The sequence below is a fragment of the Acipenser ruthenus genome, chromosome 4 (genome assembly GCF_902713425.1).
Source record: "Acipenser ruthenus chromosome 4, fAciRut3.2 maternal haplotype, whole genome shotgun sequence".
Lineage (NCBI taxonomy): Eukaryota > Metazoa > Chordata > Actinopteri > Acipenseriformes > Acipenseridae > Acipenser > Acipenser ruthenus.
Genome location: NC_081192.1, coordinates 26,200,009 through 26,223,732, shown reverse-complemented (window position 1 = coordinate 26,223,732; position 23,724 = coordinate 26,200,009). Strand labels below are relative to the sequence as shown.

The window sequence follows — 23,724 nt, the reverse complement described above, 5'->3', positions numbered from 1 at the left end:
CGCCCTATAGTCTGGATGTCGCGAGTGCGAGTACAGGCTATTCCTTTGCCAACCGAGGGCGGGAGATCCCAAGGGGCAGCACTCAATTGGCCGAGCGTCGCCCGGGGGGAGGGAGGGTTAGGTTGGCCAGGGTGTCCTCAGCTCAACGCGCACCAGTGACCCCTGTAGTCTGGCCTGGCTTGCCTGTAAGCTGCCAGAGAGCTGCGCTGTCCTCCGACGCTGTAGCTCTTGGGTGGCTGCATGGTGAGTCCGCAGTGTGAAAAAAAGCGGTCGGCTGATGGCACACGCTTCGGAGGACAGTGTGTGTGTGTTAGTCTTCGCCCTCACAAGTCAGCACAGGGGTGGTAGCAGTCAGCTGAGCATAATAAAATAATTGGCCATTCCAAATTGGAAGAAAATAATAAAAAATAATTGACGATTAAATTTATAAATAAATAAATAATAAAACTACCACTACTGCACTAATTCAAATAAAGAAACGATAATATTTTATTCCTTATCGATTGCCTTGCTATAGCAATATAAAGCATCCCGACTCTCCAAACACCGTTATTTTTAGATTGACCTAAAATTTGGTTGACAGATAACTAAATTGGTAGGTTTCGTTGAGGTGGACTAAAAACGGTGCAGTGAAATCCTAAGGATTCAAGAATCCAGTTGCTTGTTCACCAATCACACATGGCCAGCGAATGGAGATGCAACCGTACTTATTGGTCATGCGCTTATGAAAGTGTTGACCGCCCAGGTAAAAATAACTATAAAACCCTCCATAAATCAAGTACATTAGGTGCAATATTTACTTTGGGTCTACATGTAAATATCTATACAATTCTCAATGTTACCCAATTATTGTACATTTAAAAAAAAAAAAAGCCTGATCAAAAAGCATTGTTTTGTATCCGCAACACAACTAGATGTATAGGCCAAATACATGAATAATGTAATGCTTTAAATCACAACGACTTTAAAACTGGTGCAACATTTTGAAAACAATTTTGTCTCTTCCATGAGGTCCCTTAACATATTGTACAAGTGTGAAGCTGAAAAGGGTAGGGTGCCAGCTGGAGCACAGACAAAAGGGATATATCACTGGCCATCAATAGGTATTATATAACATACCTATATTTAAAAAAAAAAAAAAAAAAAAAAAAAAAAAAAAAGGACATCCCAAGACAAGAAACATGGATATAACTAAAATGTATTGCATCTGTTACAGGTTGCATCAGTCTAACTTTGTATTCACATGGTGCAAAGTTAATATCCTTAATTTTAACAAGTATATAGTTAAACATTATTCCCAGCATAGGCTATTTATTATGTTTTTAGATCAGTAGATCTTTATGAAACCCAGCATGAGAAGCCCAAATTACAGTTCCAGTTGTACAGTTCCTTATACTGTACTAATTAAACACACAGTACCCAAATTAAATTTTTATATCAGAAGAAATAGGCAACACAATCCTTCATTTGATATGGACTAGAGTTGTATATCTAGAAAAAAAAAAAAGGATACCGAAAACTGCATATCATACAGCATTCTCAAGGTTTACATCGTTACAATCAGAGGGCTCATTCCAAAGAACCACAAAGTAAAACACTGTAGAAAACCCATTTAAAATACAATGCCCAGGAGATAGCCTTTTGGTCCATTTGCAATGCCACTTCAATCTGTCAACTACACTTTTGGGGAAAAAGAGAGAATACAATAGTTAAATTATATCTACACTGTAAAAGCTGGAAATTACCAATTTTGGTAAAGCAAAGAAAGTAGTAAAATTAAGACCCAATTTGATATTAATGTATTGTAGTTCATATAAAAAATTGACTATGGTGCAGTATCCATGTTGTTAATGTCTAATAAAGTTTAAAGAAAATTAAGCAGCTACTACAAATTTATTTTCAGCAAACCAATTTTCAATGCTACTTGCCCGTAAAAGGCATCTTTAAATAATGATTGAAGGCTAAACCTGCTGGAAACTCAGAAATCCACACTGTCAGCACCATAACATGTAGTCAGATGGGTAAACGGCAAAAAAAGTGTTCCATCACAGCTCCAGCACCAGTACAAAACACAAGGCCAAAATGTAAGCTTTAAGACAAAATCCCCTTCATACCATTTAACATGGAAGGAAATGCCAACATCTTCATGGACTCAATACTGTTGAGAAAAAGGTACAATGTAAGATTTGGAATTGATGCGTATTCAATAGTCCAAATATATTTGGTATCTCTAGAAATTCAGCATTGGCGGTAGTTTCACAAAACAAACTTCATTTATTCAGACTACTAATAAAAAATAACGTCCATCTCTAAACTTTTTTTTTTTTTTTTTTTTTTTTTAAGAAAACATAAGTGATGTATGTAATCTTGCAGCTATTTAAACATGTGCATATTAAGACACTTAAAACAGTGACAAATGGACTAGCTATTTAAACCGGCTGGAAAACTCAGATACTCACATTGTCAGCACCATAACATGTAGTCAGATGGGTAAACGGCAAAGTGTTACATCATCACAGTTCCAGCACCAATATTCTGACCTGAAAACAATGTGGCTTGTACCTTGAGCTTTCAGACCTCCGATACTCTTTCTAAAATGTAAAAACGGAATTAAAGTACCTTCTGAATAATTGTTGTCCTGTATGAAGAACCTAACTTCTGTACACAACATATCACTATTTAGATATTTTTAAATCATGATCAAGTCATTACTTACAAATTTACCTCTTAAAGCCCAAGAGACATGCAAGGGTCAGTCCAAGTTTGGTTTAAGTGTTACTTGTGTTCCTGTAAAATGCAAACAGTTACGGTATTAACCTTACCTTATTCAACCATGACTTTTGCAGATTCCAAGGCCTTCAAGAAACACAAAATGAATATAAATAGCATGAGATTACTGAATACATTTTATTTCTGTATGAAAAGTTACAACCTTACATTAAAAAGTAACCCAATTCTCCTCTGCAACATTGATATTCTATATAAAGCCACTTTGCCAATGAAATGCATTCAATGGCCTGCAAACTGGTCTTAACTACACTGCTCCAAACAATTAATGGATATTCAGAGAGGAGTATATTAAAAGCATGTGTGTACAAGATTTAGAACTACTAAAAACACATTTCTGAATATCACCTTAATTGCTAGGAGTAGTGTAGTATTAATCCTACTACCATTTAGTACTTAACTTGAACCCATTTACAAAGTGTATATTACAAGTATTGAGAACTACACAATGGCTTAAAGAAAATGCACTTATGACATCCCACACACCACCTCTGAACAAGAAATGCAATCTAATTAATGCAATCTAATTATTGATCACTTTCTGGAAACTCAGATAACCATTGTCAGCACCAACTTAGTCAGACGGGTAAACAGCAAAGTGTTACATCACAGCTCCAGGGGAAAGCTTTGACCAAGAATGTTGTACATGCATGTTTGATTGGTTTTAACAAATATTGATTAATAAAGTTCCTATTAATCAATAGGAACTAAATGCAAGAATATATAAATAAGCATTACCTCAAATGAATACATTTCAGTGTTTTTGGCATTTACAGTGTTTAAATGTGCAGAGTTTCAATTTTGTTTAACATGGAAAACTATTTAGTAAATTAACCCTTTGCGGTCCATTGTCGGACTGGGTCCGACATTGCAATTATTCCTCACAGGTCCTTTGTCGGACTGGGTCCGACATCATTATAGCAACGCAATAAACGGGTGTTTAGTCGTTTTTTCTCCGGAAAAAGCCGAGAAAACCATTCAATTGCCGAGTGGTAGCGACAGGAGCCGAGACAAGTCGGAAAAAAAAAAAAAAAAAAAGGCGTATTTCATGAATAGTCATACATGGTATCAGGTATCAGATAATGGGCGTCCATAATAAACAAGCTGGCTAAGTGCGTCAGCGCACTGAGACTATCGTGGACATTTGCAGAGCTTTTTTCAGATGTTATAGTAATAAAATAATGACTTGGATCGCATTATTGAGGAGTTTGGTGATAAAACGAGTGATCTGGAGATGATCGATCGGTATGTACGACTATTATTATTATTATTATTATTTATTTCTTACACAGCTGAACGCTATAGCAAACAAAAGGCTGGGGAGGGGCTGGAGATGCCTAGTGTGTGCTTTGTTGATATGCAGGGCCATTTAAACCCGTTTGACTGTGAAAAAAAATACTTTTAAACAGCGCGTATAAAATTAACTGCGCGTGTGAAAATTAATTAGACCTGGCGTGCCTGACGCGCGATTAATAAATGGACCGCAAAGGGTTAACTGTCCCTAAGATCATGTACCAGCAGACAAAATGGTGATTCTCAGATGCAGACTGAGTTCTAAATGATCAAATTTGCTGGTTTTTTTTATTGATTCTAAATATATCAACTTATAGAAGTTTGGCAAATAAACTGCCATTTGTGGAACTCACTGAGCGAGTTCAGATCTCTTAGGGCAGATCACTTTCTACAGTCAGCACTAATTTATTAATTACACAGTGAAACCCAATATTAAACACTGTTCTAGTGTAGGAAAATGTAAAATTATGTGCATCAAAACATTTAAAAACAAGACATGCCAAGACTACCTCATTGATATGCACATTCTTGCAACGTCATCTTCAGGGAATTATGGTCCCTTTAGCTGTGGCTCTCCAGAATCCCCACATCCTTTATAGTATACCTGGAGTTTCAACAAAGGCTGGATTTAGAATCAAGGCGAAAATAAAAAAAAGAGACAAATACTGGAACACTGCTGGTATTTCAGATTACACAGTCTCAGCACAAAGATATTGCTTATCAGTTGGGTAAACGGCAAAAAAAAAGTCATCATATATCCAGCATGTTTTGTGACCTGGCATTACATGTTCATGAGGTTGCAGCAACCCTGCTACTTAACATTATTTCTTACCTCATTTCACTCTGAAGGGAATCTCGTAGATTCTGTGACCATCTCCAAAATGGTCCATCTACATGTAAAGGTTAAATAATAAAAAATAAAAAAAAAAGTGATGTTTAAGAACGACTTAGTATTGGGATGTAAAATACCACCATATCAATTTCTAAATGCATCTAAAAGAGAGACAAAAATGTTGATTGTGTTTCTACCCGTCTGTCAAGGTAATCCTCACTTCTACCTGTTCTGGAATCTCAGATATTCTCAATCAATGTCAGCACTATTTGTACATTCAGATTGTATAATCATAATCACTGATCCAGCAGTATTGGTATTTCAATTTATGTGGCAACTGACTATCAAGGTTTCTTTTACATTTTACAACGTTAACTATGGCTTGTGTACCATTTCTTGTTAAATATTTTCAGTTTCCTTGATCTCAAAATGCAAACATCTTCACCTTGTGAGAATTTAACATTGCAGGTATAATAGATAATGCAAGGCGTTTAACCCTTTGCGATCCATTTATTCAGCGCCTATGAGGCACGTCAGGTCCAATTTATTTTCAAACAAGCTGTTTATTTTACACGTGCGGTTTAAAAGTAATTTTATTCACAGTAAAACAGGTTTAAAAATGCACTGCATATCAACAGGACACTCTGTACTGCATCTCCAGCCCTGCTCCACTCCTTGTTTGCTGTATTTCACATATCTCTTCATAGTAGGACATACTGATAAATCATCTCCTGATCACTCGTTTAATCACCAAACTCCTCAATAATGCTATCCAAGTCATTATTTTATTACTAGAACATCTCAAAAAGCTTGGCAAATGTCCGCGATTTTCTTTGAGCGTTGGATGCGGAAGCAGCGACCTTGTTTGTTTATGCCCGTGTTATGTCTGTGGTGAAGGGACTATGCTTATTCTTTTTTCTGGCTTCTCTCTGCTTTTTCCAGAGAAAAAACGACTAGAGACCCGTGCTTTACGTCTTTTTGATGATGTCGGACAGGGTTAGACATCGGACGGGAAAGGAAAAATTGTAGTGTCGGATCTGGTCCGACATAGGACCGCAAAGGGTTAACCCTTTGCCATCCGTTGTCGGACTGGGTCCGACATTGCAATTATTCCTCACAGGTCCTTTGTCGGACTGGGTCCGACATCATTATAGCAACGCAAAAAACGGGTTTCTAGTCGTTTTTTCTCCGGAAAAAGCCGAGAAAACCATTCAATTGCCGAGTGGGAGCGACAGGAGCCGAGACAAGTCGAGAAAAAAAATAAATAAAAAAAAATAAAGGCGTATCTCATGAATAGTCATACATGGTATCAGGTATCAGATAACGGGGCGTTCATAATAAACAAGCTGGGTGAGTGCGTCAGCGCACTGAGACTATCATGGACATTTGCAGAGCTTTTTTCAGATGTTATAGTAATAAAATAATGACTTGGATCGCATTATTGAGGAGTTTGGTGATAAAACGAGTGATCCGGAGATGATCGATCGGTATGTACGACTATTATTATTATTATTATTTATTTCTTACATAGTTGATCGCTATAGCAAACGAAAGGGTGGGGCGGGGCTGGAGATGCCTAGTGAGTGCTTTGTTGATATGCAGGGCCATTTAAACCCGTTTGACTGTGGAAAAAAAATACTTTTAAACAGCGCGTATAAAATTAACTGCGCGTGTGAAAATTAATTAGACCTGGCGTGCCTGACGCGCGATTAATAAATGGACTGCAAAGGGTTAAGGATATTTATGGTGGAGGTATTAAAACCAACCTGATTCTTTGACATACTGTGGAGTAATCTCCAGAGAATTGCTGGCAGCCTCTTTACTGACAGTTTTAGTGGAGTCTCCATCTCCTTTGGAGTGCATACCTACAGCTGAACACAAGAGGGCTTTACAATCCAGGAAATGGAAACAGAACATTGCTGGTATTTCACATTACACACACATTCTCGGCAGAGACATTGTTTGAGGTGGGTAAACGGCAATAGTAAAATCATAAGTCAAGCAGTTTTGTAAACTGGCAATCAAGGCACGTTAACAGTGTGCCTTAGCCCCTGGTGTACTCTTGGTCGAAATGTACACTTTGGTCGAGTTATCTGGTAATATGGCACTACACAATTAAATGTATTCTAACCTCATTTTACTAAGAAAGGAAGTCTCCAGCAGTTATAGAATCCCAAGTTATGAACTAAATCAACACATGTCTTCCAAGCTTCCATCCTCCTGTACCAGAGTTAATTGTTTGATTGCTGATTAGCTCTGGCCACATACTATAGAAGCATTCAGAGGCTGCACCTCTGGGTGATTGATAATTTTGCAGCATTCATTGATCCTTCTACAATACAATGGTCTCCAGTGCCCAAGGAAGAAAAGCAAGCCCATGCCATCACTCTACCTCAACCATGTTTAACCCTTTCCGGTCCATTGTCGGACTGGGTCCGACATTGCAATTATTCCTCACAGGTCCTTTGTCGGACTGGGTCGGACATCATTATAGCAACGCAAAAAACGGGTTTCTAGTCGTTTTTTCTCCGGAAAAAGCCGAGAAAACCATTCAATTGCCGAGTGGGAGAGACAAGAGCAGAGACAAGTCGAGAGAAAAAAAAAGCGTTCTCATGAATAGTCATACATGGTATCTGGTATCAGATAACGGGGCGGGTCGTAAGTAAACAAGTTAGCTGACTGAATCAGCGCACAGAAAACATGGACATTTGCAGAGCTTTTTTGAGATGTTATAGGAATAAAATAATGACTTGGATCGCATTATTGAGGAGTTTGGTGATAAAACGAGTGATCCGGAGATGATCGATCGGTATGTACGACTATTATTATTATTATTATTTATTATGCCTAGCATATTTATTATGCCTAGTGAGTGCTTTGTTGAGATGCAGGGCCATTTAAACCCGTTTGACTGTGGAAAAAAATACTTTTAAACAGCGCGTCTAAAATGAACTGCGCGTGTGAAAATTAATTAGACCTGATGTGCCTGACGCGCGATTAATAAATGGACCGCAAAGGGTTAACACTGAGCATGAAGAACTCTTCCTTCAAACACATTGTTGCTTTCTTGGTGAAAAAAAGCAGTATTTCGGATTCATCTGATCGCTTTATATTTTGCAATTTTCTAATAAAATCAGTTTTGAAATGCTGTACATATGTTCAATTTTCCATTTACTGTACTTGATATTTGTCAAAATTCATTGCAACTTTATAAAGTGACTGAATTTGTTACTGTAATGTTGTGTATATATAGTATTTTAATGTTTGTATAACACTAAGTCACCTTGGATAAAGGCATCTGCCAAATTAAATAATGTACAATTTACAGCACCTATTAGTGGGTTATTTTTATATACTGTATATTGTGAAATACTGTAACTGATTAATTATCCGTATAGGCAATGCACATTGAAAGCATACAATTGCTTTTCCTCAACTAGTTTGCCAAAACAAAAAAACAAGTTTGCAGAATGATACATACCCAATTATTTAGCATAATCTTGTAACTTCATCTTTAGGGAAAAACTGGTGTTCTTTAGTCCCCATGTCATTTACAGTATACCTGCAGTTTAAAGACAACAGTCTTAGAACCAGGAGCTAAATAAAATAAACAGAACACTGGATCAAGGCTGGATTTGAGATTTAAGCATTTTCAGCACAAAGACATCAGTTGGGTAAACTGCAAAAGAAAGTCCTCTTATATCCAGCACTTGAGGATGCATGAACCCCCCTGCTCGTGCTACTCAAATTCTTTAAGCCATTACTTCCTATCTCATTTCACACAGTCTTCAGGTTGCACAGAAAATGCACAGTCACCTTCAAACGGGCAACCTAAATTCAAAGCTGAACCACCACATGAAGGTCCAGGCACAGGAATACAAACATTAAAACCAATTCAACAATTTGAGTCCTATTGTAAGTGCAGTCCATTTAATTCAGAAAGTAATACAATGTCTGAACAGTTTATTATGGATGGATCTACCCTCCCATGACAATCTTAAGCCTGCAACCTACAGTGTCTGTGCTGGAAACTCAGAAATTCAGATGTTCAGCACTAACCGAACATTCAGACTGTATAACAGTCACTGCTCCAGGGATATCACTCCAGGTTTGGAATCAAACACAATAAAATCACGTTGTACAACACTTAAACATATCTTACTGGAAAGCCAATTCTCACATGTGCTAACATGCCTTATAAATCTTACCACACTGAAGTGGCAGGGGACATAGGTTCCTTTGAGGATATTTTTTGATGAGACATTAGTGTTTAACAAGGAATTCAACCAGAGTTATATGTTCTTGTCAATATGTACATTGTTCAGATGAGGGCATGCTTGTATTTGGCCTACACCCAGTTCAAGAGAACTTCACTCAGCCCAAATGATGGATCACTGCTTGGGGACTGCACATTTGGACTGCATTACATCCCAAATGACACTTCAAGCGATTTTAAAATTCAAACTTTAGGAAAATGTTAGGCCAGAAACAAAGTTGGACAGGGTTAGTGTTCATTGTAACTTGAACTGCTTCAAAACAGGTCTGCCGCAAAGAACCAACTGGGGAAGCCACCCAAACAATACTGCAAAAGCATATTGCCCAACACTAGATTTACAACACGATTTTTTTTACATTAACTGTTTAAAACAATTATAAAATGAATTAAGCATGTTGCTATTTGAAGTTTGACTTCCATATTAAGTTTAACATGACAATTAAGAAAAAAAAGGAGATTGAACTGATACAAACTGGAGAGAACCAAAATTACACCATCCCAGTTTATAAAATGTAATCGTGACTAGAATTGGTCTTCTGTGCGACATAAAAGTGTAACAGTATGACAAATCACACATACAACACAGAAGTATTGATTCCTTCCTCGGTCTTCCCACTGAGTGACCAATACATCAGCGATCGAGTTTGACAAGAACAAAAGGAATGAAAGATGAACCAGAGTTCAAAGGTCACATGTAGGACAGCTTGGTAGCAGAGGTTCCAGTACAAGCTTAATAGTGTTCCTCCAGCAGGCTCAACTCAATGTCAAGACCTTTACCAAGACTACAGCCCCTCAGAGACAGGCTTTTCCAGTATACCCCAGTACAGCGGACTCCCTATCCAACAGCCACACGAGAGTTGTCAACATGAGGGCCTGGTCCGAGACATTGGACAGCTCTCCGACCACAATAGCAAGGGGGCAATTTATCATCTCAACTGGGACAACCATCTGTCAGCATGATTTATGATGATACTTCAGGCACATTCAAGTTATTTGTTCAATTCATAATTTTTACAGAAAAAAATATGTATATCATTAAAATAAATAAGTCAATAAAAGTGTTCTGTGCAACAATGTACAGTAATTGCTCACAAGGATGTATCTGTGCTTGCAATAAAAGCAGCCAATTGTCTTGAACAGAGAAAAGATGATACAGTCTCAGTCTGCTTTAAATAGAAAACTTGTGATACATTATACTGCACAAAATCTTGGTAAAGGAGAGCAACCTTTACTGCAACTTGCTGGCAATTATTGGTACAGTACACGCAATGATTTTAAGTCAAAGTACTAGCTTTTACTAAAAAAATAAATAAAAAGTAGAGATATTAACAGTTAGTACAAGGCCAGTGCACAGAAAAGGGGTTTTAAAAGGATGGGCCAAATAATTTCATGACATACTAAAATAACATTTTTATGAGGTGGGCTCATTTGAACTACAATACTTAATATTTTTGCGATTCTGTTATGACAAAAAGTATAGGTATAGCAGTTGAAGGCATTTATAAGAAAATGCCTTCGAATCCTATAACTACTATTATACAAATAACAGTTTACTATTTTTTTGATAATGTTTTAGGGCAGCAGTGTGGAGTAGTGGTTAGGGCTTTGGACTCTTGACTGGAGGGTCGTGGGTTCAATCCTAGGTGGGGACACAGCTGCCCCTTGAGCAAGGTACTTTACTTATATTGCTCCAGTAAAAACCCAACTGTATAAATGGGTAATTGTATGTAAAAATAATGCGATATCTTGTAGCAATTGTAAGTCGACCTGGATAAGGGTGTCTGCTAAGAAATAAATAATAATAATAAAATAATAACTAAAAGTACAACATACTCAAAAAAAATACCCACTAGTTAGGATGATGCTGGATTGCGTTTATATTATTTAGCTGTATACCCACCACTGCACCAACACTCCAGCCACGTGGTCTCGCCAGTATGCATTCTCTAATGCCAATGGCTGCCATTCACAGAGATCGGACATTAAAACATTACACCGCACGAGGCAAGGCAAGAGTACGGTATCGCAAGTATTATCAACATGAGTTTAAATAAAATATGTTTTGGTCAGTAGAGATTATTCATTATAAACTCATAATTAAACCGAAACACGTTTGATATACACGTCTTTTAACTTGTTTCTACTACATTATATTTAATGTAATCTTTACGTTTTGTCGCAGCAACCCTTAAATTAAACAAATGAAATACCTTCATCATTGACCACGTTGCATTCGCTGATCACCTCTGTGCTTCTGGGACACATGTGACATCTCCTCCCCGGAACATCCGTTCTATTGTGAAGTGGCAAGGTTATTTACGTCACGGCTTTTAAAATGCCCCAGCGCCAGCCCTGCATAATGAGCAGGCAACAGCCTCTGCTAATTGAAATATGTCGTCAGAAATGTTGAATATATATTTCAAATGTCGTTGGCATCTTAAAGTTTAACGCTTACGAAGATAACATTTCTGAAAAAAAGAATAGAACTATTACATCTATTTTAGCTATATAACTGTAACATAAAACAATATTAATTGTCAAAACGTGCCTTTGCATTGGCATCTAAATGTGAAAATGTGATTGTCATTCTATTCACTTCACAAAATGTGAAAATGTGATTGTCATTCTATTCACTTCACAAAATGTTTTCAAAACGTAGTGATGGCGGAAAACAGAAGCGTGTACAGCAGTTCACAAAAAATCCCACTGATCCATGTAACACTTTCAATTTAGAGGCATTATATTATTTCCTTTGTTTGTTTATTTGTATATTATTATTACACACATGGCATGACGTGACTTTTACAATATTCTAAATACTTACTGTTGCAGCCTCTGATGTTATATTGCTATTCAATGTAAAAAAAAGTGACAACCCTCCTACAATTATTAGGAATATTATAGAAAAATACTGTACAGTATATAAGCAATTCATGAAAAGCCAATATGATTAAAATAATTCATTATGTATATCAGTCTGGAAAACAGATCCCAAATAATGAAAATGGTGTACAGAAAAGTTAGATCTGAAAATAAATTGCCACAAAAGCTCTTCAAGATGACCGTTGCTTTGTCTTGCAAATTTCTAGCAAAGATATTCTGATGTAAATGGTCTAGTTTCATTATCGTTAAATGAGCTACTACTTATATTACATGAGGGCCTCTAGTGGTTGCAAAAGGTAATACAATCTTGTATCTCACATATCTACAATAATTAACCATATACAGTAACCCCCACCCACCCCAACATCCATCAATTAAGTTATAATTTACGTATAATATATGACAATGTTTAGAATGACATTGTTGGATCAATCATTTTGGTTCTTGCCAGGTCAATGACCCACTTGCGATTCAAGGATTGACTTAAAATGCAACAAGAACCAATATTGTTTAATTCTATCAAATGTTTGCGAGCTGCAGATACATATCTTAAGACATATTGCATTAAAAAACTGAGGAAAAGTGGTGGTGACATGTTTAAAAAAGGCCTCACACAACACACTCCAAGTGGATTGCTAATGTAGCGGAACGTCTCCCATTCACATCATGGCTTGTTGGCATTGCTGGTTTTGTTTTCATAGCCGTTGCTGGAAAAGAGCACTGTGTAAGAAAGTGACCCAGTCCTGTGAATCCTTAATCTCCTGAGAAAGCAAGGGTAGCCTAGGAGTGCTGACAGTCCTGTTGTAAAACAGAACGTCCTTGGTCAACAGAAGACCTGGTAAAATCTTCCAAAGCACTCCAACAAACCAACTAACTTTTTTGTTTTTGTTTTACAGAAACCCAGACTGCCATTTGTCATTGTAAAATCATTGTTCCATTAGTCCACATTAGCCTTGTTCCAACAGGGTGTTTTAGGGTGATCCCTTTCTTCCATACAATTGTTATTTTAAGGCTTTAATGAATGAGGATAACAGGTATCACAGGCACTTTCAGTACATTTTTGTAAAGTAAATATTTATTGAGTACTTTTAAAAAAAAAAATTATTAGCTAGGTGACCCCTTAGGGCAAAAGTAATTAATTGGGAACATTATGTCATAAATAGACATGTCATCAACAGGCGGTGGAGAGCAATCACAAATGGGAACATTTATTATTATTATTATTATTATTATTATTATTATTATTATTATTATTATTATTATTATTATTATTATTATCCGTGGTGAGTGATAATTTTCCTATAAACTTTGGTGTTTTGCAGTCTTCTTTGCAGTACATGAACACAACAAAACAGGAAAGGGAGATCATGTCTAACTAATCTGCTTGACTTTTTTGAGGATGCAACATCGACAATGGATAATTGCAAAGCATACGACATGGTTTATTTAGATTTCCAGAAAGCTTTTGACAAAGTCCCGCATAAAAGATTAATTCTCAAACTGAATGCAGTAGGGATTCAAGGAAATGCATGCACGTGGATTAGGGAGTGGTTAACATGTAGAAAACAGAAAGTACTGATTAGAGGAGAAACCTCAAAATGGAGCGAGGTAACCAGTGGTGTACCACAGGGATCAGTATTAGGTCCTCTGCTATTCCTAATCTACATTAATGATTTAGATTCTGGTATAGTAAGCAAATTTGTTAAATTTGCAGACGACACAAAAATAGGAGGAGTGGCAAACACTGTTGCAGCAGAAAAGGTCATTCAAAATGATCTAGACAGCATTCAGAACTGGGCAGACACATGGCAAATGACATTTAATAGAGAAAAGTGTAAAGTATTGCATGCAGGCAATAAAAATGTGCATTATAAATATCATATGGGAGACACTGAAATTGAAGAAGGGAACTATGAAAAAGACCTAGGAGTTTATGTTGACTCAGAAATCTCTTCATCTAGACAATGTGGGGGAGCTATAAAAAAGGCCAGCAAGATGCTCCGGATATATTGTGAGAAGTGTTGAATTTAAATCAAGGAAAGTAATGTTAAATCTTTACAATGCATTAGTAAGACCTCACCTAGAATATTGTGTTCAGTTCTGGTCACCTCGTTACAAAAAGGATATTGCTGCTCTAGAAAGAGTGCAAAGAAGAGCAACCAGAATTATCCCGGGTTTAAAAGGCATGTCGTATGCAGACAGGCTAAAATAATTGAATCTATTCAGTCTTGAACAAAGAAGACTATGTGGCAATCTGATTTAAACATTCCAAATCCTAAAAGGTATAGACAATGTCGACCCAGGGGACTTTTTTGACCTGAAAAAAGAAACAAGGACCAGGGGTCACAAATGGAGATTAGATAAAGGGGCATTCAGAACAGAAAATAGGAGGCACTTTTTTTACACAGAAAATTGTGAGGGTCTGGAACCAACTCCCCAATAATGTTGTTGAAGCTGACACCCTGGGATCCTTCAAGAAGCTGCTTGATGAGATTCTGGGATCAATAAGCCACTAACAACCAAACGAGCAAGATGGGCTGAATGGCCTCCTCTAATTTGTAAACTTTCTTATGTTCTTATGTTCTTAAGTTCTCTTAGAAAGCAGTGGCTCTTGAGTGATGAGGAAATCATCCAACTCCACCTTCCAAAAAAAAACAAGCACATTTTCTACTCCGATCCTTAGTAATAATACATTAATACATGTAGCTTTGTCAATTAAAAATAAACGCTGCTAGTACTACAATTTCAGGGTGTTATGTCACAATGTATCATAACAAGTAATATACACCAGAACTGTGCATATAAGGCTATAATTCAATAAAGGCTATAATTCTGTCTTGAGTTTCTGCTGACATTGATAAATCATATATTTGTCACCAGAAACCCTCCATAGAATTACAGCCTTGTTATGTATTTTTTATATCATGTTCTTGATGGGCTTAGTTGACCACTATATTTGGCTAAATGGGAATTGGCAGTAAACAGAAGTAATCCACATCATATACTTTCTTACAAAAGGCTTAACTGACATAAAATGCAATTAAACAATATCATACAAACTAGATGATAATATAATACTGTAGCTTTCATTTCATAAACTGCAATGAAAGGTACAGTAACTTGCAACAAACAGGGGCTCTTAGGATCTGAATGCACCAAAGCAGCTCCTTCCACCAAGAAGAGTTTCATAAATTAAATTAGCCTGAATGTCACAATTTCTTCCTCTTATTAACTAGCCCCAATCACGAGGGTCTTCAGTCAGCGTTCAAAACCCCAACCACCTGTATAAGTTTACAGTCATTGATGCCATATAATTGTTGGCATCACTTGATATCTGACCCAGCCCTTCATTAACCCCTTAAGGGACACAAGGAAATACATTTGAGAGCGATTCAATTCACGGCTCCAGCCACATTTCCACGTGTTTTTGCAGTGAGGAATTTAACCCCCTCCATGCCACCCAATATTCCCCCCCCCCACACTCAGTTTTACAAACTAGCCCCTTGGCATGTACCATTGTAAGGATAATCACATGTGTGATTTAGACAATTGATTTAAATGCAGAATGACTATGCCTTGAAAAATGTAAACAGAAAAGTGTTCTAGTTAAACACAATATTATTAAAAAAAAGGTACTACAGTGTGTTCTTTGAGATAAGGAATTGGACAATATTAGGAAATAACACAAATTGTACTGTATTTTTTCTTCTTGATTGTAAAAATGCAATTGTAATTTGACAGTATTACTTGTGACATTTTCACCAGAATCATGTAACAAGAATCTCAATCCTAAAATGCAAAAGTAATTACAAAGTTACAACAGCCTATTTTTAAAACTACCGTTTTTGAGAATCAGGCCCTGAGCCTGTATCCTAATGCCACCGTTCTGTTTTGAACATATATTATTTTTCTTATATCCTTGGAAAGAGATATAATAACAGCCTTGTTGTGAATGCAATCTGACAACATACAATACAGTGTATGTTACAATAAAAACATTTTAATAAATAGAAGAAAAACTGTTTTAGTAATGTATAATGTATAATGTTTAATAATATTATCTAAATGTATTTGTTTTCACTTCTTATATATTCTCATTGATGATAATAATAATAATAATAATAATAATAATAATAATAATAATAATAATAATAATAATAATCTATCAGTATGACGAATGGCCATGTGGTATATAAACAGTATGGACAGAATAATATATAATAAGAAAGGCAAGGAATAGTTTATTGAAAATAGAGGTGGTATTTAAGACCTAAATCTCATTAGGTAAGCACATGAGGTGTTAGTATCATGGTAAATATTAAAATGACTTATTTACAGTAAGTGAAATAACGGTTGACATTCATACAGACAGACAGGTTTGCAGAGAGAAACCTCTATATAGGTACAAAGTTTCATCACAAATTAATTTGTGGAGTTCTAGATATATGCAATGTAAGTTTGATATACAGAGGGACAAATGTACGGACAGACAGACACCCCAGATATTCCAAAAATATAATACTCTCCATAACTTCTACTAAATAACACTATATAGCTTGCCTTTGAGTTTAGTCTGTATAAACTGTGTTTCTTTTTTAGTTTTTTTGGTTCCAGCTTGTGATAAGCTATCCTCATACTTGCATTAAAAATTCAATTATTAGGCCCTCTTCACTTTTGCTGCAAAACTCATATCATTGCCACTGGTGTGTTTCTGGTTATTTTTTTTCTGTTTAAAGACATGAATTAAACTAAACCATTTAAATACTGGACTTAGTTATTTTTAAAATACCTAATACTTCAAAATACATGACATTATATGAATAATGTAACAAAGGACATGCAACCATATTCCTTGAACAGCCAATCATAAATTAAGATTTTACAATTTTGAAGTGCATGAAAACCCTTGTTATAGTTAACACTTAAAAAAGAAGCAAGGCCTACGTATTGCAAAATGACACTCATAAAACTGAATTGAAACAAAAAAGAGAAAATGTAAGTTCACCCAATCAGACCTGCTTTAAGCCCACACTCAATACATTGTCTATTTGTGTTTATAATACTCATCAATTAGAAATGAACTTTATAAATGTACTGTATGTTCAACAGGCTGTGTTTATTCACAAGACTAATTGTATTTTTAAGTCTTGTTTTTATTTCTCATTTTGTTAACTAATAAATAGTACAGCAGTATTTACAAATATTTACAAAGAGAATGGCACACAAAATTAAGAAGTTTTCATTCAATACATTAACACTATTGTTGAGTTTCTGACAGAGTACTTCACATGACAAATGTTTAGTTATTCAGACATGCATTTAGTGCAAATCTTTTAACTGAAAGTGCATAGCCGGCCAGTCAAGCGTGTGTGCTCATTTCTTTAACATAAATGGAATTTCTAAAAGCACGAAAGTAAATAGTTATTGTAGAATCTTAAACAAGTACAGAGTTGTAGTCCCAATATTTTCTGTGTGTGTATATATATATATATATATATATATATATATATATATATATATATATATATATATATATAAACAACATATGTAATAACATTAAAATACATCTCTTACAACATTCATTAAGTATGCTGTACTTAAAATGAATAATTTACATACTGACAAATATATTAATATTATTTATACAGAATTTTGGTTAGCTACATAACTTTTCACCCACAGCACTGATCTTCACTTGAACAAATGCTTTTCACTGTTTATGATATTGTACTGTGTCTTCAAATACTGTGTCAGAGGTTTTAATTAACAGCAATGCAGGTGATTGCATAGAATCCACATTTCAGTCCTTTACACTGTTTTGCCACAACTATGTCACAAAACAAAGCAATTTAGCAGAACCTCTCGTACCTCTTACTGAACTTCAGGCTTCTCAAATCAGTATACATGGATGATTGCAAATGTTCCGGCAAATCTTTATTCCTATAAGGCTGTAGATTTTTGTGTTTGGGGTTGACCATTTAGTGAAAAAAAAAAACACTGATGGTTAGTTAAGTCTGTGAAGCTGATGATGATTCACCTTGGTCTGGATTTTCAGCCTGCCCTGAATTATTCAGAAACTGTCCCGTAGCTCCAATGTACAACCTGGATCGCATAGGCCATTTCTGCAAAGTAAAGCAAAAATAGATTACATATAAGCAAGCCATCACTGTGAAAGTTAATTTTTTTTTTGTAATAATAAAAAAGCACATTTTAGAAATTGCACAGTTTGTATTCCCTAGGAACTGTTTACCTTAACAATCCCTGACACATAAAAATCTGCTAAAAACATGACATTTTAAATCTTAAAGTATGGTGTTGTGAAATTTATTCAGTCTTATGCTGTACATTTGTATGCAATATAAAGCTATGATTGATCAATGGTAAAATACTCAATTTACAGAATGTACTATGAATCATATTTCAGCAAATTATGTGCTTTCAGGTGTGTCTTATAATGCTACAAAAGCCCAGCAGACAGCAGGACATTTATAAAAAAAATGTTCCAATGAAAATAACAGGACATATTTTAATCAAATAATATTGTTTCCTCCAACACTGTATAACAACATGTGTGTAAAATGTAACAAAAAATGTAAGCCTCTTAAATGAAGTATGTTTGAAGAGCTAATAGGAAGAATGTTTGTTGTTAAGGTAAACCACACCCAGCTCTCTTCTGTAACTACTGAACCGCACTGGGGTACAGTTCTATCCCACATTGCTTCTTATTCAATTATTTAACACACATTGATGCATTCTCTACACAATACCTAATTAAGCAATAAAGCCTATTATAATGTCACTTTTTAAAATATTTAATATGCCCGTTCAATACCACAAGCGGGCCAAATGCAGAGTTTCTCAAAAAGGAAAAACAAAATGTCATCATACATCACTACTTTAAATGCTTAAATATTTGTGTTTTGTTTACAAACTAATGGTGCAAACTGGAGTAAATGTTTAGGGAATCTGGCACTAAATTTGGTTAGTCTAAATTATCTATTGCCTATATTTAACCAAGTTACCCGCAATATGATGCCTGTGTAAATACATTGTATGGAATTGCAGTTTATATTAACACAAGCATTTTTGTATAAAGACTTATCATTACGTCATTGTTTAAAATGATTTTGAATCTTCGTTTTTAATAAAGGCTACAGTAAAAACAAACTAAGTAAACTATCATTAACTACTATAATATTTAGAACATGTACTGAATAATACGCCTATAAAATTGCTAGGAACATTGTATCAGTTATTCTTAAATAAATATACATAAATAACCTCCCTATTTAAAAATAGATCACTGGGAAAAATAATAATAAGTGATTACTTCCTTGACCTAAGATGCACTGTATTAAGAAACAGTCCTACCAGCAGCCTACTTACTTTTACAGGGTGCAAGTAGCCGTCTCCTTTGAGAGAGTGTAATACATCAGGATGCCTAGTCCCCTCTCCGTCCACCATCCCCTCCTCTTGCAGGGTCCTAGTCAAATGGGCAATATACGTGGTGGCCAGTATCAAGACGTCGAGTTTGGACAGCTTGGTGTCGGGAGGAACGGAGGGCAGAGTTCGCTGCAGTTCCAGAAAAGCGTGTCGCAGTGTCTGAACTCGGCTCCTTTCCCGAGCCGCGTTCGCAGCTGCAGGCCTGCCTCTGGCACCAGCGCTAAGTGCGAGCGGCTCGGAGCGCCTCCTGTCCGGGGAGAGGCGCGAATCAATGTCAGGGCTCGAGCTGGACCTGGAACTGGAACCGGGACTCTCATCCATTATTGTCACTGAAACATTCCCACTATCCATAATGGATTTCTCACTGCCAAGCACGGGCTGCAACTCAATCTGAAATAATAGGAGAATTAGTTTATGCGAATGCATTTTATTTTAAAAATAATATTTAAAAATAAGTAAATAAATAAATAAATACATAAATAAAAGGCTAACCAGTTTAATAAATCACTTCCAATACAATACACGCCCAATTAATGTTTTCGTTTAGAAAAGGCTCACAATCCAACTTCATAGTCTTATTTAAATTTAAGTTTTCATTTGCAAACGTAATTAAAAAATCTCCTAATTAATACAGCCTACAGCAAAATGTTACACATCATTTTATAACAGTTGAGATTATTTATTAGCCTACATGTTTATAGCATTGGTCTAAACAGATCAATTGTACATTAAAAGTTACAAGAATAACGTGTTTTTTTGGTCTTTACTACCTATAATTTTAATCAAACGAACAGCTTTTAGAATATATATATATAATTACTTTGTAAGCTATATTAAATATAAATATATTGAATGTTTTAGCTTAGCCATACTTGACACGTTTTGTTATTGGGTTTAACTGTTTATATTGGCAATAATAATAATAATAATAATAATAATAATAATAATAATACCAGTATCTCATATTTTTTGTAAATAATGATTACATCATATAGTCAGTTAAATAACACGCTTAGATACTCAAATCTGAAAAAATATTTACAAAAATGGTTTTATATGAAGTTTTAAAAAAATCACTGTTGATCCAGCGCTATACTGTATCATACACTGAAAGTTGTGAATTGGTCAGCCACTACCTTAAAACATCATATTTTAAAATAATAACCACTTAATATGATGGTTGGTTGTGCATCCTTTAGAATCCTGGTAATTTACCTTTCTAATCCAGTTCATAATTTTAAATACTTCCTGGTTCCTATTACCACAACCCCTTGACTCTAGGAACGTTTGTATTTTGTGTCTTACCTTCAAGGTTCCGCTGCTCAAGTAAAGTTGCATTTAGTGCAGTCTGTGCAAACTCTGGTTCGCCTCCAAGGAGCCCTTTCCTGTTTTGCAGAGCAGAAGTCTTCCAGCGTTTTGACTCCAGTAAAATGATGTAGTTCCCAGTACAGTGGGCTTTATAAAGCAGTGATTGCTGGTGGTGGTTGGAGGTGCTGCTGTCTGTGTGTATGAGTGTTGAGATCTCACCTGAATGTGCGTATTGGTCTCTGGAGCCTCTAATTTAATGGAAACACAAAGAGTTGACAGCTAGTTCACTCCAGAGTAATTAATCATATAACCCCTTAATCTCCATAGCAGCGGAAGAAAGACACCCACCAACCCTCTTTTCTTTCCGAATTTCTTGTAACTAGAGGGCCTTTCAGTGGCTGTTATTCTTCCACCAACATTCTACACGTTCCAGTATACAGCAATACATGTACATATGCATGTGCTGGGTATAGTGCCAAATTGACAAAAAATAAATAAATAAAATAAAATAAATATTAATAATAATAAAAGGCAAAATAATATGCCCATGACCCAATGTTTAGCAGGCTTTGTGTGATTTTTTCATGAAATGATGCACCAACCCAACACCAGTTGTATACTTTAATAACACAAGGAAAAGCAACCATTTTTTAAATTGACTATTAATATAAACGGATATAAAGACAATAATAAAACATGCATTATTTAGGCTATTATCAATCATTATTACAGTATTATTAATAGCAATATTGTCTTACAAAGATTATTATTATTATTATTATTATTATTATTATTATTATTATTATTATTGAGTAGAGTACTGTTGACTGTTATTTATTACAAATGGCATTGGTGACCACACGCAAACAACTGCAAGAGCAACGAGGAATCACACATAGTATTATAAAAACAGGACTTAAAAACATCTTCTTTTAGTTAGCCTACACCCTAGTTGATATTGCAATGTCGAACTGGCACGAAGAAATCAGTGTATCTTCTCATAATCATAGCATTTAATTCCCCGAGTTAAAGCTAATAAATAAACCCTAAAACTGCAATCAACATTCAAACATGAGGAAGTGCTTGCGAGCCTCATAAATTAATCACTCTGATTTTCATGATGTCTGCTAACGGGGATCCCGGCAAATTAATGAATGGAATTATTCATAACATGTATATTTGAGACTGGTCCTAATAACATTGTTTTTGTAAGGATGAAGTAACAGTTTTGCCCCTGGCACTTATTATAAAGTAAAGCAAAAAGGTTAAGTAAGGTATTTTGTTCATTACTACACGTCTTTCGAGGGCTATAATCACCTCGTTTTGAAAGACCCCATCAAAGCTGCTGTGGGAATTAAAGGCTGTATGATAATATAATAACCTCTTTAGTTACTCGTCGTCTTTCAATGGGCATTATACTCACATCATTCATTCGACCTAACAAACCTGCCCCTTAATTTACAAACAGATATTGTAATATGAATTATGACGTATGAATTGAAATATACCTGCAACACAACGGAAAATAGAATTTCATAAAACATGCAATTAGGCCTACATTCTACAGTAAAAGTTTAAATATGCATCGCTTTTAACACTTATTAATGTGCAACCTCGATTTTTATGTTTGGAAGATTAATATTTCAATATACTAGGGCTACTAATGAAGTTAATAATAACCTGTTGTATCTGGATAGTAATGACAGCGAACTATTCATATTTCATTATGTAGTGTACAAATTATGACATATTCAGTCCTATATAATTATCTGCAAAAGTAGGCTATTACTGAACTATTTGCATGCGAGAATTTCCTTTTGGGAAACAGAATGGCTAACCAAAAAACGTGTTGTGTTCTTTTCTCCAATAAACTACTATGTTTCATATTTGCTCAGCAGACAAACCGACTTTCACATTGAAGCCCTAATAACATATTATTTTCTGTTATTTTATACCTTAGATTATTATATTTTTCTTCAACCAATTCGTAACAGTAGACTCTACTGTCAAATATGTGAACGCGAGAAGAATTTTCACATTGGATTGAAAGGCATATATATATATATATATATATATATATATATATATATATATATATATATATATATATATTAGAAAGAGCACTAGCATAGGATGTTGTGCAGATTCAATATGCAAATTCTAAACTATTTATGAAGCACGGTTAGTATAACAATAGGACAGAAATGGTCAGTGAATAAAAAATAAAATAATAATAATAATAATAATAATAATAATAATAATAATAATAATAATAATAATAACAATTTATGTGCATTACCGTATTTCAAATAACCATACAATGCAAATAGCCTATAGCCTACAGCAGTTTATATTATAAATGATAAAATATTAAAAAGTGTACCGTATAAACTGTTTTAGAATAACTTATCTTGATTGACTATCATTAGTTAACTATTAACTAGTATGTATGCAGTTTTTAAATATACCGAACTGTTTTTTTTTTTCTTTCATTGAAACCATTCCCTGGCAAGAAGGTAGACCCAGGTGCTGGCAAGTACTGCAGGCTTAATATCCTTCAAGGGTGTGTCAACGTTTACACCCGCTGCCAAATGTCCTCGTGCATAAGGCACAATACGAAGCTGAATGTCTAAAGAACACAACAAATAAGTCAAGCTTTAGTTAAAAATATGCAGTAAAGTGATTTAACTTACAGTAGGAAGTGACTATGCATTTTATGCTTCAGCGAAAATCAAATATGCAATATTGGCTGTGTGAAACATGATCCGAACCGTTTGTTTTTAATTTGGTTTACAGCGAGGCTAAAGGTCCATCACCGAGTTTCTATTTGAAATAAAATATAATTTGCTATGATGGAAAGGTATCAAGCATCTCTAAACATTTAGATCATATGGTTTCAATG

General features: G+C 35.2%; 1 protein-coding gene across 1 annotated transcript; it reads right to left on the bottom strand.

The window, feature by feature from the left end:
* Nucleotides 1-17,668: 17,668 nt before the first annotated feature.
* On the bottom strand, nt 17,669-21,023 carry LOC117399995 (transcription factor 24-like). Its single transcript, XM_033999457.2, has 3 exons — nt 20,820-21,023; nt 19,458-19,904; nt 17,669-18,193 (listed from the first exon to the last, which is right to left on the bottom strand). The coding sequence occupies exons 1-3, from the start codon at nt 20,850-20,852 to the stop codon at nt 18,080-18,082; spliced, it is 594 nt and encodes a 197-aa protein (XP_033855348.1). The 5' UTR covers nt 20,853-21,023; the 3' UTR covers nt 17,669-18,079.
* Between the last annotated feature and the right edge of the window lie 2,701 nt (nt 21,024-23,724).

What these genes read in the sequence shown, in the direction of transcription:
- LOC117399995 (XM_033999457.2), bottom strand. Translation starts at nt 20,852, where the DNA reads ATGCAACTTTACTTGAGCAGCGGAACCTTGAAG. An exon ending in TGAGCAGCGGAACCTTGAAG is followed by an intron (nt 19,905 to 20,819) that starts GTAAGACACAAA and finishes CTATTATTTCAG; the next exon opens with ATTGAGTTGCAGCCCGTGCT. An exon ending in GCTACTTGCACCCTGTAAAA is followed by an intron (nt 18,194 to 19,457) that starts GTAAGTAGGCTG and finishes TTTACTTTGCAG; the next exon opens with AAATGGCCTATGCGATCCAG.